This window comes from Nomascus leucogenys, chromosome 14, assembly GCF_006542625.1.
Source record: "Nomascus leucogenys isolate Asia chromosome 14, Asia_NLE_v1, whole genome shotgun sequence".
Taxonomy (NCBI): Eukaryota; Metazoa; Chordata; class Mammalia; order Primates; family Hylobatidae; genus Nomascus; species Nomascus leucogenys.
Window position 1 is genome coordinate 41,843,585 of NC_044394.1, and position 17,267 is coordinate 41,860,851.

General features: G+C 40.7%; 1 protein-coding gene across 1 annotated transcript in view; it reads left to right on the forward strand.

Moving 5' to 3' along the window:
* Window positions 1-17,267, forward strand: part of LOC100600145 (coiled-coil domain-containing protein 144B) — a 48,048-nt gene that overhangs the window by 28,344 nt on the left and 2,437 nt on the right. The window contains 2 exon segments of the mRNA XM_030827074.1: window positions 62-71; window positions 3,375-3,578. Of these exon segments, the coding sequence (XP_030682934.1) occupies window positions 62-71; window positions 3,375-3,578 (214 nt within the window).

A 17,267-nucleotide genomic window follows, 5' to 3' on the forward strand; every position in this document is an offset into this window, starting at 1 on the left:
GTATCTTCTTTGGTGAACTGTCTTTTCCAATCTCTGTAGCTTATGAACATTTAAAATTGAGATTCGATTCAGTAAGCTTTTTTACATACACCAAAGGTAGTCAAACCTTTTTCATTTTCAAAGTATTATCTTACTAAACATAGTAAATATTTTAAACTTGCGACAAAATGGTCTCTGTCACAGCCATTCAACTCTGCCATTGTAGTATGAGACCAGCCGTAGACAATACATATGTTAAAAAACACAGCTGCGTTCCAATAAAACTTTATCTGCAAAAATAAGAAGCTGCCCCACAGGTTGGATTTTACCTATCCCTATTATGTGATCATGATTGTGAATAAAGACAGTTTTACTTCTTCCTTTCAACTCAGGTAGCTTTTATTTTCTTTTCTTTCCTAACTGCACTGGCTTCAGTACAGTGCTGACTAAAATAGTGAAAGGAGACATTCCTGTATTGTTCCTGATCTTACAGGGAAAGCACTTAGTTTTTCATCATGACACATGTTAGCTGAGGTTTATCAGAGATGCTCTTTGTCATGCTGATGGCATTCCCTTGTATTCTTTGGTTACTGAGAAGGATTTTTCTTTTTAAATCAGGAATGAATGTTGTATTTTATCAAATGCCTCTATATACCAAGATGATCATATGGTTCTTCTCTTTTAGTTTTTTAGTGTGGTGAATAACTGATACTTTAATGTCAAACCAACCCTGTATTTGGGGATAAACCCCACTTGTTTATGATGTATCATCCTTATATCATTGGATTTGATTTGCCAAGGTTTTATTTAGAAAGTTTTAAAAGGCGATTTTTTAGAGTAGTTTTAGCTTCACAGCAAAACTGAAAGTAAGGCACAGAGATTATCCCTGTACTCCCTGCCCCCACACGTGCATAGCCTCCACAATTATCAATATCCTCACCAGAGTGGTACACTTGATCTCATTGATGATCCTGAATTGATAATCATAATCACCCAAAGTCCATAGTTTATATTAGGGCTCAGTCTCGGTGTCTTACATTCTGTGAATCTGGACAAAGGTATAAGGACATGTATTTATCATTGAAGTATTATCCAATTACCTCATGTATTTTGAAGCTGTTATTAGGTGCACACACATTTAAGATTACATGTTCTTGATTAACTGAACTTTTTAAAGTCATTAGGAAATGACTGTTTATAGCTGGTAATTTTTTTTTTTTTTCTATGAAATCTACTTTGGTATTAATGTAGCCATTTCTTCTCAGGCTTCTTTTGTTAACTTTTAGCCTGGTATATCTTTTTCCATCCTTTTGAACAATTTATGTTTTTACATTTAAAGTACTTTTGTTAATAGGAAACATGGAGTAGCTTCTTGCATTTTTATCCAGTCTGACAATCTGTCTTTTAATTGAGATTTTTAGGCCAGTTCCATTTATAATGTGCTTATTGATACAGTGAGGTTTGTCTGTCATCAAGCTGTTTGATTTCCATTGGTCCCCGCAGTTCTTTGTTCTCTTTTCTTCTTTTTCTGCTTTCTTCTCAATTAGTCCAGTAATTTTTATGATTTATTTTTATCTCCCTTTTATGGCTTATTAGCAATAACTATTTTTTTTCTATCTTAGTGGTTGCACTACAATTTATAGTATATGATTTTAACTTATCACTGTCCGTCTTCCAAAAATATTATGGCATATCATGTTTGGCATAAGAAAATTATGAATTAAAACCCAAACATTGTCTGTTCTCACTTGTAAGTGGGAGCTATGCTGTGAGGATGCAGGGGCATAAGAATGATACAATAGAGGTTGGGGACTTGCGGGGAAAGGGGGAGGGGGAGAGGGATAAAAGACTATGGACTGGGTACAGTGTATGCTGCTTGGGTGATGGGTACACCAAAATCTCAGAAACCACCACTAAAGAACTTATTCATGTAACCAAAGACCACCTGTTCCCCAAAAACCTACTGAAATTTTTTAAAAAGGAAAATTAGAATAGTATACTTTCATTTCCTCTCTCCCAGCCAGATACTTCTGGATTTGTAGGATTATAGTTTTCTTTAAATTTAGAAAGTTTTGGCCATTCTTTTTTTATTTTTCTGTCTCTCTTTTTCCCTGTTTGGGGACTTATTCCTGCTTGAAGTTTTCTCATAGTTCACTGATGTCTCAAATTTATGAATCTTCTCTTTGGTGGTGTCTAATCTGTGTTCACTTCCATCCATTGTAGCTTTCATTCTTGACATTGTAATTTAAATCTCTACAAGTGTAGTTTGCTTAAAAAAAAATCTTCCATGTCTCTGCCTATCTGCTTGAGCTTAATTTTAATATACAGTTGAGTTCCATATGAACAGCTTGATCTTTCTGATCTTGCTTTTATGATTTGGTCTAATTTCCTGCTCCTGAGGCAAGAGCTTTGTGATGACTCTATTCGTTGCCATGCAAATTCTGAGTTTTCCCAGTGTCACTCATGGAAATGAACACTCTTTGGCACATTGTGAGCACCAGACATGTTTCTTTCCAATTTTTTTGAGATTTATTTTTCCCCTTGGTCTGGGGCAGTTTTCTGGCACACGTGGGCTGTTTGTTACTCTGCTAGATACCCAGGAGGTATTTTTGCAGATCTTCAGTGTTCTTTCCCTGTACTCTGTCTCCTTTCTGGTGTTCTGTTTTGTGATCTCTGTCTGCCTTGGCTTTACCAGACTCTCGGCTTCATCATCTCATCTCAGGTAATCTGGTGGACTCTGTCAGTTTGTTCTGTCTGTGCGGTAGCCTGGAAACTCCGTGAAGGCAGGGAGCTGGAATGTTGGATGAATTTCGTTTGTTTCCTGTCTTATGGGGGTAATTGTCTTCATTACCTGAAGTCCACTGCCTGGTAAATCATTGTACAATATATTTTGTCTGTTTTATTTTTGGTTGTTTCAGGCAAGAAGGTAAATCAGTACTTGCTGTCCATCATGGCCAGAAGCAGATTGCAGCAGAGCTTCAGCACCTGCTGTCGACTGCCTAGGATGCTTTTCCACCCCTTTGCTTAACTGCTTCCTTCTCACTCTTCATTTCTCAGTGTAGTCATCTCTTCCTCAGGGAAATCTTCCCTGGGCCCAGTATAGATAAAATTCTCCTATGTGATCATAGAACTGTGTTTTCTTACACCATCTATCTGAATTTATAATTGTCACATTTGTTGTCTTTGCTCCTCACTACTCTTAAGGCTAAATGAGAGCAGAGGTCTTGTCTGTTTTATCTGCAGAGCTTGGTAGAATGTCTGCCACATTGTAGGCACTCAGTGCATATTTGTTCAATGTGTGAAGGAGACAATGTTAAAACGCAGTCCTTTATACCTAAAAAGTACTCATATACTTTATTTCCACCTTGTTTTCTCCCTGACACTGATTCTCTTAGCCTATCAAGAATCCAAGACACATTTTGTTTATATGAACACCTACTGGAACTTAAGAATAATGACTATGAACGACTTACAGAAAAAATTAAGCAAATGGAAAATATGGTCAGTGTACTACAAAAGGAGCTACCTGAAACGAAAAAGACAAAATTACAGTTAGAGCTTCAAAAAATTGAATGGGAGAAAGAGGTGTACAGTTTGACGTATGATATTCTAGTTCTAAATAAATATACTAAAGATAATATATCAGAATTTTTGTAATTGCTGACTTACCTTCTGGGGATTAATGGGGGAGAAATCTTGGTCTTGTGGAATATGAAATTCTTGGAAATAATAAAACAAATGATTAACTGTGAACTCTTCTAATAAATAAATGCATATTCTTTGCAATCTTAGTGGCCATATAGCTGTCCATCATGTGAAATCTTGTTATTCATTTAACAAATCGTAATTTGGGTTTTAAAATTATTTTGTATTTATAATTAATGATGTAAGGAACATCTTTTATCATTATTATTATTTGTAGACATGGTCTCACTCTGTGCCTGAGGCTGGAGTTCACTGGTGTGATCATACCTCCCTGCAGCCTTGAACTCCATCCTCCTGCCTCAGCGTCCTAAGTAGTTGGGACTCCAGGTGCACGTTCCCATGCTTGGCTAACTTTGTAAGCGTTTTGTAGAGACAGGGTCTCACTATGTTGCTCAGGATCATCTCCAACTCCCGACCTCAAGCATTCCTTCTGCCTTGGCCTCCCAAATCGTTAGTATTACAGGAGTGAGCCATCATGCCCAGCCCAGAGCATTTTTTTATATAAATCTTTTTCTACATTCCTAAACTGTTTACTTTGAATAAATTCTGCAATATAGAATTATTTGGTTGAAACGTAGGAACTTTTTAAAAAGATCTTTGATCAATATTTCTCAATTTTTCACAAGAATGTTTGTGTTAATTTACAGTTCAACCAACAGAGCATGAACTGGTCACTTTTCTAAACCCAAAGTAATTTTTTAAATATTTATACAGTCTTATTCTTTTTGAAAACTTTTTTTTTAATTTCATAGATTTAGGGTTCCAGGGGTGGAGCCAAGATGGCCGAATAGGAACAGCTCCAGTCTCCAGCTCCCAGCCCCAGCGACACAGAAGACGGGTGATTTCTGCATTTCTGCTTGAGGTACTGGTTTCATCTCACTAGGGAGTGCCTAACAGTGGGTGCAGGACAGTCGGTGAAGCGCACTGTGCGCGAGCCGAAGCAGGGCAAGGCATTGACTCACTCGGGAAGCGCAAGGGGTCAGGGAGTTCCCTTTCCTAGTCAAAGAAAGGGGAAGCAGACGGCACCTGGAATATCGGGTCAGTCCCACCCTAACTGCGCTTTTCCAACGGGCCTGGAAAACGGCACACTAGGAGATTGTGTCCCGCACCTGGCTTGGAGGGTCCTATGCCCACGGAGTCTCGCTAATTGCTAGCACAGCAGTCTGAGATCAAGCTGCGAGGCGGCAGCGAGGCTGGGGGAGGGGCGCCCGCCATTGCCCAGGCTTGCTTAGGTAAACCAAGCAGCCAGGAAGCTCGAACTGGGTGGAGCCCACCACAGCTCAAGGAGGCCTGCCTGCCTCTGTAGGCTCCACCTCTGGGGGCAGGGCACAGACAAACAAAAACTCTGCAAGAACTTCCACAGACTTAAATGTCCCTGTCTGACTGACAGCTTTGAAGAGAGTAGTGGTTCTCCCAGCACGCAGCTGGAGATCTGAGAACGGTCAGACTGCCTCCTAAAGTGGGTCCCTCACCCCTGAGCAGCCTAACTGGGAGGCACCCCCCCAGTAGGGACAGACTGACACCTCATTCAACCCGGTACTTCTCTGAGACAAAACTTTCAGAGGAACTATCAGACAGCTGAATTTGTGGTCTCACAAAAATCCGCTGTTCTACAGCCACCGCTGCTGACACCCAGCCAAACAGGGTCTGGAGTGCACCTCTAGTAAACTCCAACAGACCTGCAGCTGAGGGTCCTGTCTGGTAGAAGGAAAACTAACAAACAGAAAGGACATCCACACCAAAAACCCATCTGTACATCACCATCATCAAAGACAAAAAGTAGATAAAACCACAAAGATGGGGAAAAAACAGACCAAAAAAACTGGAAACTCTAAAAAACAGAGCACCTCTCCTCCTCCAAAGGAACGCAGTTCCTCACCAGCAACAGAACAAAGCTGGATGGAGGATGACTTTGATGAGTTGAGAGAAGAAGGCTTCAGACGATCAAACTACTCTGAGCTACGAGAGGAAATTCAAAACAACAGCAAAGAAGTTAAAAACTTTGAAAAAAGATTAGAAGAATGGATAACTAGAATAACCAATGGAGAGAAGGGCTTCAAGGAGCCGATGGAGCTGAAAGCCAAGTTTCGAGAACTACGCGAAGATTGCAGAAGCCTCAGTAGCAGATGCGATCAACTGGAAGAAAGGGTATCGCTGATGGAAGATGAAATGAAAAGAGAAGGGAAGTTTAGAGAAAAAAGGATAAAAAGAAATGAACAAAGCCTCCAAGAAATTTGGGACTATGTGAAAAGACCAAACCTACGTCTGATTGGTGTACCTGAAAATGATGGGGAGAATGGAACCAAGTTGGAAAACACTCTGCAAGATATTATCCAGGAGAACTTCCCAATCTAGCAAGGCAGGCCAGCATTCAGATTCAGGAAATACAGAGAACGCCACAAAGATACTCCTCGCGACGGGCAACTCCAAGACACATTATTGTCAGATTCACCAAAGTTGAAATGAAGGAAAAAATGTTAAGGGCAGCCAGAGAGAAAGGTCGGGTTACACACAAAGGGAAGCCCATCAGACTAACAGCTGATCTCTCAGCAGAAACTCTACAAGCCAGAAGAGAGTGGGGGCCGATATTCAACATTCTTAAAGAAAAGAATTTTCAACCCAGAATCTCCTATCCAGCCAAACTAAGCTTCATAAGTGAAGGAGAAATAAAACACTTTACAGACAAGCAAATGCTGAGTGATTTTGTCACCACCAGGCCTGCCCTAAAAGAGCTCCTGAAGGAAGCACTAAACATGGAAAGGAACAACCGGTACCAGCCACTGCAAAAACATGCCAAATTGTAAAGACCATCGAGACTAGGAAGAAACTATAGCAACTAACGAGCAAAATAACCAACTAACATCATAATGACAGGATCAGATTCACACATAACAATATTAACGTTAAATGTAAATGGGCTAAATGCTCCAATCAAAAGACACAGACTGGCAAACTGGATAAGGAGTCAGGACCCATCAGTGTGCTGTATTCAGGAAACCCATCTCACGTGCAGAGACACACATAGTCTCAAAATAAAGGGATGGAGGAAGATCTATCAAGCAACTGGAAAACAAAAAAAGGCAGGGGTTGCAATCCTAGTCTCTGATAAAATAGACTTTAAACCAACAAAGATCAAAAGAGACAAAGAAGGCCATTACATAATGGTAAAGGGATCAATTCATCAAGAAGAGCTAACTATCCTAAATATATATGCACCCAACACAGGAGCACCCAGATTCATAAAGCAAGTCCTGAGTGACCTACTAAGGGACTTAAACTCCCACACAATAATAATGGGAGATTTTAACACCCCACTGTCAGCATTAGACAGATCAACGAGACAGAAAGTTAACAAAGATACCCAGGAATTGAACTCAGCTCTACATAAAGTGGACCTAATAGACATCTACAGAACTCTCCACCCCAAGTCAACAGAATATACATTTTTTTCAGCACCACACCACACCTATTCCAAAATTGACCACATAGTTGGAAGTAAAGCTCTCCTCAGCAAATGTAAAAGAACAGAAATTATAACAAACTGTCTCTCAGACCACAGTGCAATCAAACTAGAACTCAGGATTGAGAAACTCACTCAAAACCGCTCTACTACATGGAAACTGAACAACCTGCTCCTGAATGACTATTGGGTACATAATGAAACGAAGGCAGAAATAAAGATGTTCTTTGAAACCAACGAGAACAAAGACACAACATACCAGAATCTCTGGGACACATTCAAAGCAGTGTGTAGAGGGAAATTTATAGCACTAAATGCCCACAAGAGAAAGCAGGAAAGATCCAAAATTGACTCCCTAACATCACAATTAAAAGAACTAGAAAAGCAAGAGCAAACACATTCAAAAGCTAGCAGAAGGCTAGAAATAACTAAAATCAGAGCAGAACTGAAGGAAATAGAGACACAAAAAACCCTTCAAAAAATTAATGAATCCAGGAGCTGGTTTTTTGAAAAGATCAACAAAATTGATGGACCGCTAGCAAGACTAATAAAGAAGAAAAGAGAGAAGAATCAAATAGATGCAATAAAAAACGAAAAAGGGGATATCACAACCGATCCCACAGAAATACAATCTACCATCAGAGAATACTACAAACACCTCTATGCAAATAAACTAGAAAATCTAGAAGAAATGGATAAATTCCTCGACAAATACACCCTCCCAAGACTAAACCAGGAAGAAGTCGAATCTCTGAATAGACCAATAACAGGTTCTGAAATTGTGGCAATAATCAATAGCTTACCAACCAAAAAGAGTCCAGGACCTGATGGATTCACAGCCGAATTCTACCAGAGGTACAAGGAGGAACTGGTACCATTCCTTCTGAAACTATTCCAATCGATAGAAAAAGAGGGAATCCTCCCTAACACATTTTATGAAGCCAGCATCGTCCTGATACCAAAACCTGGCAGAGACATAACCAAAAAAGAGAATTTCAGACCAATATCCTTGATGAACATTGATGCAAAAATCCTCAATAAAATACTGGCAAACCGAATCCAGCAACACATCAAAAAGCTTATCCACCATGATCAAGTGGGCTTCATCCCTGGGATGCAAGGCTGGTTCAACATACGCAAATCAATAAATGTAATCCAACATATAAACAGAACCAAAGACAAAAACCACATGATTATCTCAATAGATGCAGAAAAGGCCTTTGACAAAATTCAACAACCCTTCATGCTAAAAACTCTCAATAAATTAGGTATTGATGGGACGTATCTCAAAATAATAAGAGCTATCTATGACAAACCCACAGCCAATATCATACTGAATGGGCAAAAACTGGAAGCATTCCCTCTGAAAACTGGCACAAGACAGGGATGCCCTCTCTCACCGCTCCTGTTCAACATAGTGCTGGAAGTTCTGGCCAGAGCAATCAGGCAGGAGAAGGAAATAAAAGGTATTCAATTAGGAAAAGAGGAAGTCAAATTGTCCCTGTTTGCAGATGACATGATTGTATATCTAGAAAACCCCATTGTCTCAGCCCAAAATCTCCTTAAGCTGATTAGCAACTTCAGCGAAGTCTCAGGATACAAAATTAATGTACAAAAATCACAAGCATTCTTGTACACCAATCACAGACAAACAGAGAGCCAAATCATGAGTGAACTCCCATTCACAATTGCTTCAAAGAGAATAAAATACCTAGGAATCCAACTTACAAGGGATGTGAAGGACCTCTTCAAGGAGAACTACAAACCACTGCTCAATGAAATAAAAGAGGATACAAACAAATGGAAGAACATTCCATGCTCATGGGTTGGAAGAATCAATATCGTGAAAATGGCCATACTGCCCAAGGTAATTTATAGATTCAATGCCATCCCCATCAAGCTACCAATGACTTTCTTCACAGAATTGGAAAAAACTACTTTAAAGTTCATATGGAACCAAAAAAGAGCCCGCATCGCCAAGTCAATCCTAAGCCAAAAGAACAAAGCTGGAGGCATCACGCTACCTGACTTTAAACTATACTACAAGGCTACAGTAAACAAAACAGCATGGTACTGGTACCACAACAGAGACATAGATCAATGGAACAGAACAGAGCCCTCAGAAATGATGCCGCATAGCTACAACTATCTGATCTTTGACAAACCTGACAAAAACAAGAAATGGGGAAAGGATTCCCTATTTAATAAATGGTGCTGGGAAAACTGGCTAGCCATATGTAGAAAGCTGCAACTGGATCCCTTCCTTACACCTTATACAAAAATTAATTCAAGATGGATTAAAGACTTAAATGTTAGACCTAAAACCATTAAAATCCTACAAGAAAACCTAGGCAATACCATTCAGGACATAGGCGTGGGCAAGGACTTCATGTCTAAAACACCAAAAGCAACGGCAACAAAAGCCAAAATCGACAAATGGGATCTAATTAAACTAAAGAGCTTCTGCACAGCAAAAGAAACTATCATCAGAATGAACAGGCAACCTACAGAATGGGAGAAAATTTTTGCAACCTACTCATCTGACAAAGGGCTAATATCCAGAATCTATAATGAACTCAAACAAATTTACAAGAAAAAAACAAACAACCCCATCAAAAAGTGGGCAAAGGACATGAACAGACGCTTCTCAAAAGAAGACATTTATGCAGCCAGAAAACACATGAAGAAATGCTCATCATCACTGGCCATCAGAGAAATGCAAATCAAAACCACAGTGAGATACCATCTCACACCAGTTAGAATGGCCATCATTAAAAAATCAGGAAACAACAGGTGCTGGAGAGGATGTGGAGAAATAGGAACACTTTTACACTGTTGGTGGGACTGTAAACTAGTTCAACCATTGTGGAAGTCAGTGTGGCGATTCCTCAGGGATCTAGAACTAGAAATACCATTTGACTCAGCCATCCCATTACTGGGTATATACCCAAAGGACTATAAATCATGCTGCTATAAAGACCCATGCACACGTATGTTTATTGCGGCGCTATTCACAATAGCAAAGAGCTGGAACCAACCCAAATGTCCAACAACGATAGACTGGATTAAGAAAATGTGGCACATATACACCATGAAATACTATGCAGCCATAAAAAATGATGAGTTCGTGTCCTTTGTAGGGACATGGATGAAACTGGAAAACATCATTCTCAGTAAACTATCGCAAGGACAAAAAACCAAACACCGCATGTTCTCACTCATAGGTGGGAATTGAACAATGAGAACTCATGGACACAGGAAGGGGAACATCACACTCCGGGGACTGTTGTGGGGTGGGGGGAGGGGGGAGGGACAGCATTAGGAGATACACCTAATGCTAAATGACGAGTTAATGGGTGCAGGAAATCAACATGGCACATGGATACATATGTAACAAACCTGCACATTGTGCACATGTACCCTAAAACCCTAAAGTATAATAAAAAAAAAAAGAAAAAAAAAAAAAAAAAAAAAAAAAAAAAAAAAAAAAGATTTAGGGTTCCAAGCGGTTTTTGGTTAAATAGATGAATTGTATGGTGGTGAAGTGTGGGATTTTAGTGCGCCCATCACCCGAGTAGTACACATTGTACCTCAGTAGGTAGTTTCTCATCCCTCACCCTCCTCCCACACTCCCCGACTTCTGATTCTCCGATGTCCATTATACCACTCTGTCGGCATTTGTGCACCCATAGCTTAACAGTGCCAGTGCCAAGGAGGTGACCCAGCTCTGGCACGGTGTCCAGGAGTTGGAGATTGAGCTGCAGTCTCAGCTCAGCAAGGTTGGTAGTTCTGCTGTAGACCCTTTGCCAAGGTGGGGCACAGGAAGGCTTTGCAGCCCAGGAGTGGGAAGAAGAGGAGTTACAATGTTGCATCCCTCTTAAAGCCTTCTCCTGACCCTTAGAAAGCAGCCCTGGAGACGAGCTTGGAAGACACGAAGAATCACTACTGTGGCCAGCTGCAGATGATCCAGGAGCAGATCAGTAACTTGGAGGCCCAGATCACTGAGGTCTGGCAAGAGATCGAGTGCCAGAATCAGGAATACAGCCTTCTGCTCAGCATTAAAATGCAGCTGGAGCAGGAAATCGAGACCTACTGCAACCTCCTTGAGGGAGGCCAGGAAGACTTGTAGGTGCCCCAGGATTCAGTGGAACCCCTGGGGGTCCTTAGGCCTCTGATACTACTTCTGTCCCTCTGGATAGAGGCAGCTGGGGGAAGTTCTTAACCACAGGGTCTTATGGGTTGAGGACTTCTTCATCCTGAGGGCGGGAGGGACCTCAGTGCATTTGGGCTTTGGGGAAGGAGGATGGTGACACTGAGAAGGGGCTGCCTCCCTGCTCCAGGGAGGGGAGGGCTCCACAGTCCCAGCTGGAGGCTCTCCCCTCCCAGCTATGGTGCCAGCCTAGACTCTGTCCTCTGCCTCCCAGGAAGGAAAACAGAAAGATTCATGTTTGGGTTCTGACTCTGTCCAGGTCCATCCTCATATATGGGCCTGGTGGGCCCATAGTGTGTGGGGGCCACTAACTTTTTTTTTTTCTTTTTTTTTTTTTAATTATACTTTAGGGATTTAGGGTACATGTGCACAATGTGCAGGTTTGTTACATATGTATCCATGTGCCATGTTGATTTCCTGCACCCATTAACTCGTCATTTAGCATTAGGTATATCTCCTAATGCTGTCCCTCCCCCCTCCCCCCACCCCACAACAGTCCCCGGAATGTGATGTTCCCCTTCCTGTGTCCATGAGTTCTCATTGTTCAATTCCCACCTATGAGTGAGAACATGCGGTGTTTGGTTTTTTGTCCTTGCGATAGTTTACTGAGAATGATGTTTTCCAGTTTCATCCATGTCCCTACAAAGGACACGAACTCATCATTTTTTATGGCTGCATAGTATTTCATGGTGTATATGTGCCACATTTTCTTAATCCAGTCTATTGTTGTTGGACATTTGGGTTGGTTCCAGCTCTTTGCTATTGTGAATAGTGCCGCAATAAACATACGTGTGCATGTGTCTTTATAGCAGCATGATTTATAGTCCTTTGGGCATATACCCAGTAATGGGATGGCTGGGTCAAATGGTATTTCTAGTTCTAGATCCCTGAGGAATCGCCACACTGACTTCCACAATGGTTTACAGTCCCACCAACAGTGTAAAAGTGTTCCTATTTCTCCACATCCTCTCCAGCACCTGTTGTTTCCTGATTTTTTAATGATGGCCATTCTAACTGGTGTGAGATGGTATCTCACTGTGGTTTTGATTTGCATTTCTCTGATGGCCAGTGATGATGAGCATTTCTTCATGTGTTTTTTGGCTGCATAAATGTCTTCTTTTGACAAGTGTCTGTTCATGTCCTTTGCCCACTTTTTGATGGGGTTGTTTGTTTTTTTCTTGTAAATTTGTTTGAGTTCATTGTAGATTCTGGATATTAGCCCTTTGTCAGATGAGTAGGTTGCAAATATTTTCTCCCATTCTGTAGGTTGCCTGTTCACTCTGCTGGTAGTTTCTTTTGCTGTGCAGAAGCTCTTTAGTTTAATTAGATCCCATTTGTCAATTTTGGCTTTTGTTGCCATTGCTTTTGGTGTTTTAGACATGAAGTCCTTGCCCACGCCTATGTCCTGAATGGTATTGCCTAGGTTTTCTTGTAGGATTTTAATGGTTTTAGGTCTAACATTTAAGTCTTTAATCCATCTTGAATTAATTTTTGTATAAGGTGTAAGGAAGGGATCGAGTTTCAGCTTTCTACATATGGCTAGCCAGTTTTCCCAGCACCATTTATTAAATAGGGAATCCTTTCCCCATTTCTTGTTTTTGTCAGGTTTGTCAAAGATCAGATAGTTGTAGATATGTGGCATCATTTCTGAGGGCTCTGTTCTGTTCCATTGATCTATATCTCTGTTGTGGTACCAGTACCATGCTGTTTTGGTTACTGTAGCCTTGTAGTATAGTTTGAAGTCAGGTAGCGTGATGCCTCCAGCTTTGTTCTTTTGGCTTAGGATTGACTTGGCGATGCGGGCTCTTTTTTGGTTCCATATGAACTTTAAAGTAGTTTTTTCCAATTCTGTGAAGAAAGTCATTGGTAGCTTGATGGGGATGGCATTGAATCTATAAATTACCTTGGGCAGTATGGCCATTTTCACGATATTGATTCTTCCAACCCATGAGCATGGAATGTTCTTCCATTTGTTCGTACCCTCTTTTATTTCATTGAGCAGTGGTTTGTAGTTCTCCTTGAAGAGGTCCTTCACATCCCTTGTAAGTTGGATTCCTAGGTATTTTATTCTCTTTGAAGCAATTGTGAATGGGAGTTCACTCATGATTTGGCTCTCTGTTTGTCTGTGATTGGTGTACAAGAATGCTTGTGATTTTTGTACATTGATTTTGTATCCTGAGACTTTGCTGAAGTTGCTAATCAGCTTAAGGAGATTTTGGGCTGAGACAATGGGATTTTCTAGATATACAATCATGTCATCTGCAAACAGGGACAGATTGACTTCCTCTTTTCCTAATTGAATACCCTTTATTTCCTTCTCCTGCCTGATTGCTCTGGCCAGAACTTCCAGCACTATGTTGAATAGGAGCGGTGAGAGAGGGCATCCCTGTCTTGTGCCAGTTTTCAGAGGGAATGCTTCCAGTTTTTGCCCATTCAGTATGATATTGGCTGTGGGTTTGTCATATATAGCTCTTATTATTTTGAGATACGTCCCATCAATACCTAATTTATTGAGAGTTTTTAGCATGAAGGGTTGTTGAATTTTGTCAAAGGCCTTTTCTGCATCTATTGAGATAATCATGTGGTTTTTGTCTTTGGTTCTGTTTATATGCTGGATTACATTTATTGATTTTCATATGTTGAACCAGCCTTGCATCCCAGGGATGAAGCCCACTTGATCATGGTGTATAAGCTTTTTGATGTGTTGCTGGATTCGGTTTGCCAGTATTTTATTGAGGATTTTTGCATCAATGTTCATCAAGGATATTGGTCTAAAATTCTCTTTTTTGGTTGTGTCTCTGCCTGGCTTTGGTATCAGGACGATGCTGGCTTCATAAAATGTGTTAGGGAGGATTCCCTCTTTTTCTATCGATTGGAATAGTTTCAGAAGGAATGGTACCAGTTCCTCCTTGTACCTCTGGTAGAATTCAGCTGTGAATCCATCAGGTCCTGGACTCTTTTTGGTTGGTAAGCTATTGATTATTGCCACAATTTCAGAACCTGTTATTGGTCTATTCAGAGATTCGACTTCTTCCTGATTTAGTCTTGGGAGGGTGTATTTGTCGAGGAATTTATCCATTTCTTCTAGATTTTCTAGTTTATTTGCATAGAGGTGTTTGTAGTATTCTCTGATGGTAGATTGTATTTCTATGGGATTGGTGGTGATATCCCCTTTTTCATTTTTTATTGCATCTATTTGATTCTTCTCTCTTTTCTTCTTTATTAGTCTTGCTAGTGGTCTATCAATTTTGTTGATCTTCTCAAAAAACCAGCTCCTGGATTCATTAATTTTTTGAAGGGTTTTTTGTGTCCCTATTTCCTTCAGTTCTGCTCTGATTTTAGTTATTTCTAGCCTTCTGCTAGCTTTTGAATGTGTTTGCTCTTGCTTTTCTAGTTCTTTTAATTGTGATGTTAGGGTGTCAATTTTGGATCTTTCCTGCTTTCTCTTGTGGGCATTTAGTGCTATAAATTTCCCTCTACACACTGCTTTGAATGTGTCCCAGAGATTCTGGTATGTTGTGTCTTTGTTCTCGTTGGTTTCAAAGAACATCTTTATTTCTGCCTTCGTTTCATTATGTACCCAATAGTCATTCAGGAGCAGGTTGTTCAGTTTCCATGTAGTTGAGCGGTTTTGAGTGAGTTTTTTAATCCTGAGTTCTAGTTTGATTGCACTGTGGTCTGAGAGACAGTTTGTTATAATTTCTGTTCTTTTACATTTGCTGAGGAGAGCTTTACTTCCAACTATGTGGTCAATTTTGGAATAGGTGTGGTGTGGTGCTGAAAAAAATGTATATTCTGTTGATTTGGGGTGGAGAGTTCTGTAGATGTCTATTAGGTCCACTTTGTGTAGAGCTGAGTTCAATTCCTGGATATCCTTGTTAACTTTCTGTCTTGATGATCTGTCTAATGTTGACAGTGGGGTGTTAAAATCTCCCATTATTATTGTGTGGGAGTTTAAGTCCCTTTGTAGGTCACTCAGGACTTGCTTTATGAATCTGGGTGCTCCTGTGTTGGGTGCATATATATTTAGGATAGTTAGCTCTTCTTGTTGAATTGATCCCTTTACCATTATGTAATGGCCTTCTTTGTCTCTTTTGATCTTTGTTGGTTTAAAGTCTATTTTATCAGAGACTAGGATTGCAACCCCTGCCTTTTTTTGTTTTCCATTTGCTTGATAGATCTTCCTCCATCCCTTTATTTTGAGTTTATGTGTGTCTCTGCACGTGAGATGGGTTTCCTGAATACAGCACACTGATGGGTCCTGACTCCTTATCCAGTTTGCCAGTCTGTGTCTTTTAATTGGAGCATTTAGCCCATTTATATTTAACGTTAATATTGTTATGTGTGAATCTGATCCTGTCATTATGATGTTAATTGGTTATTTTGCTCATTAGTTGATGCAGTTTCTTCCTAGCCTCGATGGTCTTTACAATTTGGCATGTTTTTGCAGTGGCTGGTACCGGTTGTTCCTTTCCATGTTTAGTGCTTCCTTCAGGAGCTCTTTTAGGGCAGGCCTGGTGGTGACAAAATCACTCAGCGTTTGCTTGTTTGTAAAGTATTTTATTTCTTCTTCACTTATGAAGCTTAGTTTGGCTGGATAGGAAATTCTGGGTTGAAAATTCTTTTCTTTAAGAATGTTGAATATCGGCCCCCACTCTCTTCTGGCTTGTAGAGTTTCTGCCGAGAGATCAGCTGTTAGTCTGATGGGCTTCCCTTTGTGGGTAACCCGACCTTTCTCTCTGGCTGCCCTTAACATTTTTTCCTTCATTTCAACTTTGGTGAATCTGACAATTATGTGTCTTGGAGTTGCTCTTTTCGAGGAGTATCTTGGTGGCGTTCTCTGTATTTCCTGAATCTGAATGTTGGCCTGCCTTGCTAGATTGGGGAAGTTCTCCTGGATAATATCTTGCAGAGTGTTTTCCAACTTGGTTCCATTCTCCCCGTCATTTTCAGGTATACCAATCAGACGTAGGTTTGGTCGTTTCACATAGTCCCAAATTTCTTGGAGGCTTTGTTCATTTCTTTTTATTCTTTTTTCTCTAGACTTCCCTTCTCGCTTCATTTCATTCATTTCATCTTCCATCAGCGATACCCTTTCTTCCAGTTGATCGCATCTGCTACTGAGGCTTCTGCAATCTTCATGTAGTTCTCGAAACTTGGCTTTCAGCTCCATCATCTCCTTTAAGCCCTTCTCTCCATTGGTTATTCTAGTTATCCATTCTTCTAATTTTTTTTCAAAGTTTTTAACTTCTTTGCTATTGTTTTGAATTTCCTCCCGTAGCTCAGAGTAGTTTGATCGTCTGAAGCCTTCTTCTTTCAACTCGTCAAAGTCATCCTCCATCCAGCTTTGTTCCGTTGCTGGTGAGGAACTGCGTTCCTTTGGAGGAGGAGAGGTGCTCTGCTTTTTAGAGTTTCCAGTTTTTCTGCTCTGTTTTTTCCCCATCTTTGTGGTTTTATCTACTTTTGGTCTTTGATAATGGTGATGTACAGATGGGTTTTTGGTGTGGATGTCCTTTCTGTTTGTTAGTTTTCCTTCTACCAGACAGGACCCTCAGCTGCAGGTCTGTTGGAGTTTACTAGAGGTCCACTCCAGACCCTGTTTGGCTGGGTGTCAGCAGCGGTGGCTGCAGAACAGCAGATTTTCGTGAGACCACAAATTCAGCTGTCTGATAGTTCCTCTGGAAGTTTTGTCTCAGAGGAGTACCCGGCCGAGTGAGGTGTCAGTCTGTCCCTACTGGGGGGGTGCCTCCCAGTTAGGCTGCTCAGGGGTGAGGGACCCACTTTAGGAGGCAGTCTGTCCGTTCTCAGATCTCCAGCTGTGTGCTGGGAGAACCACTACTCTCTTCAAAGCTGTCAGTCAGACAGGGACATTTAAGTCTCTGGAGTTTCCTGCTGACTTTTTGTTTGTCTGTG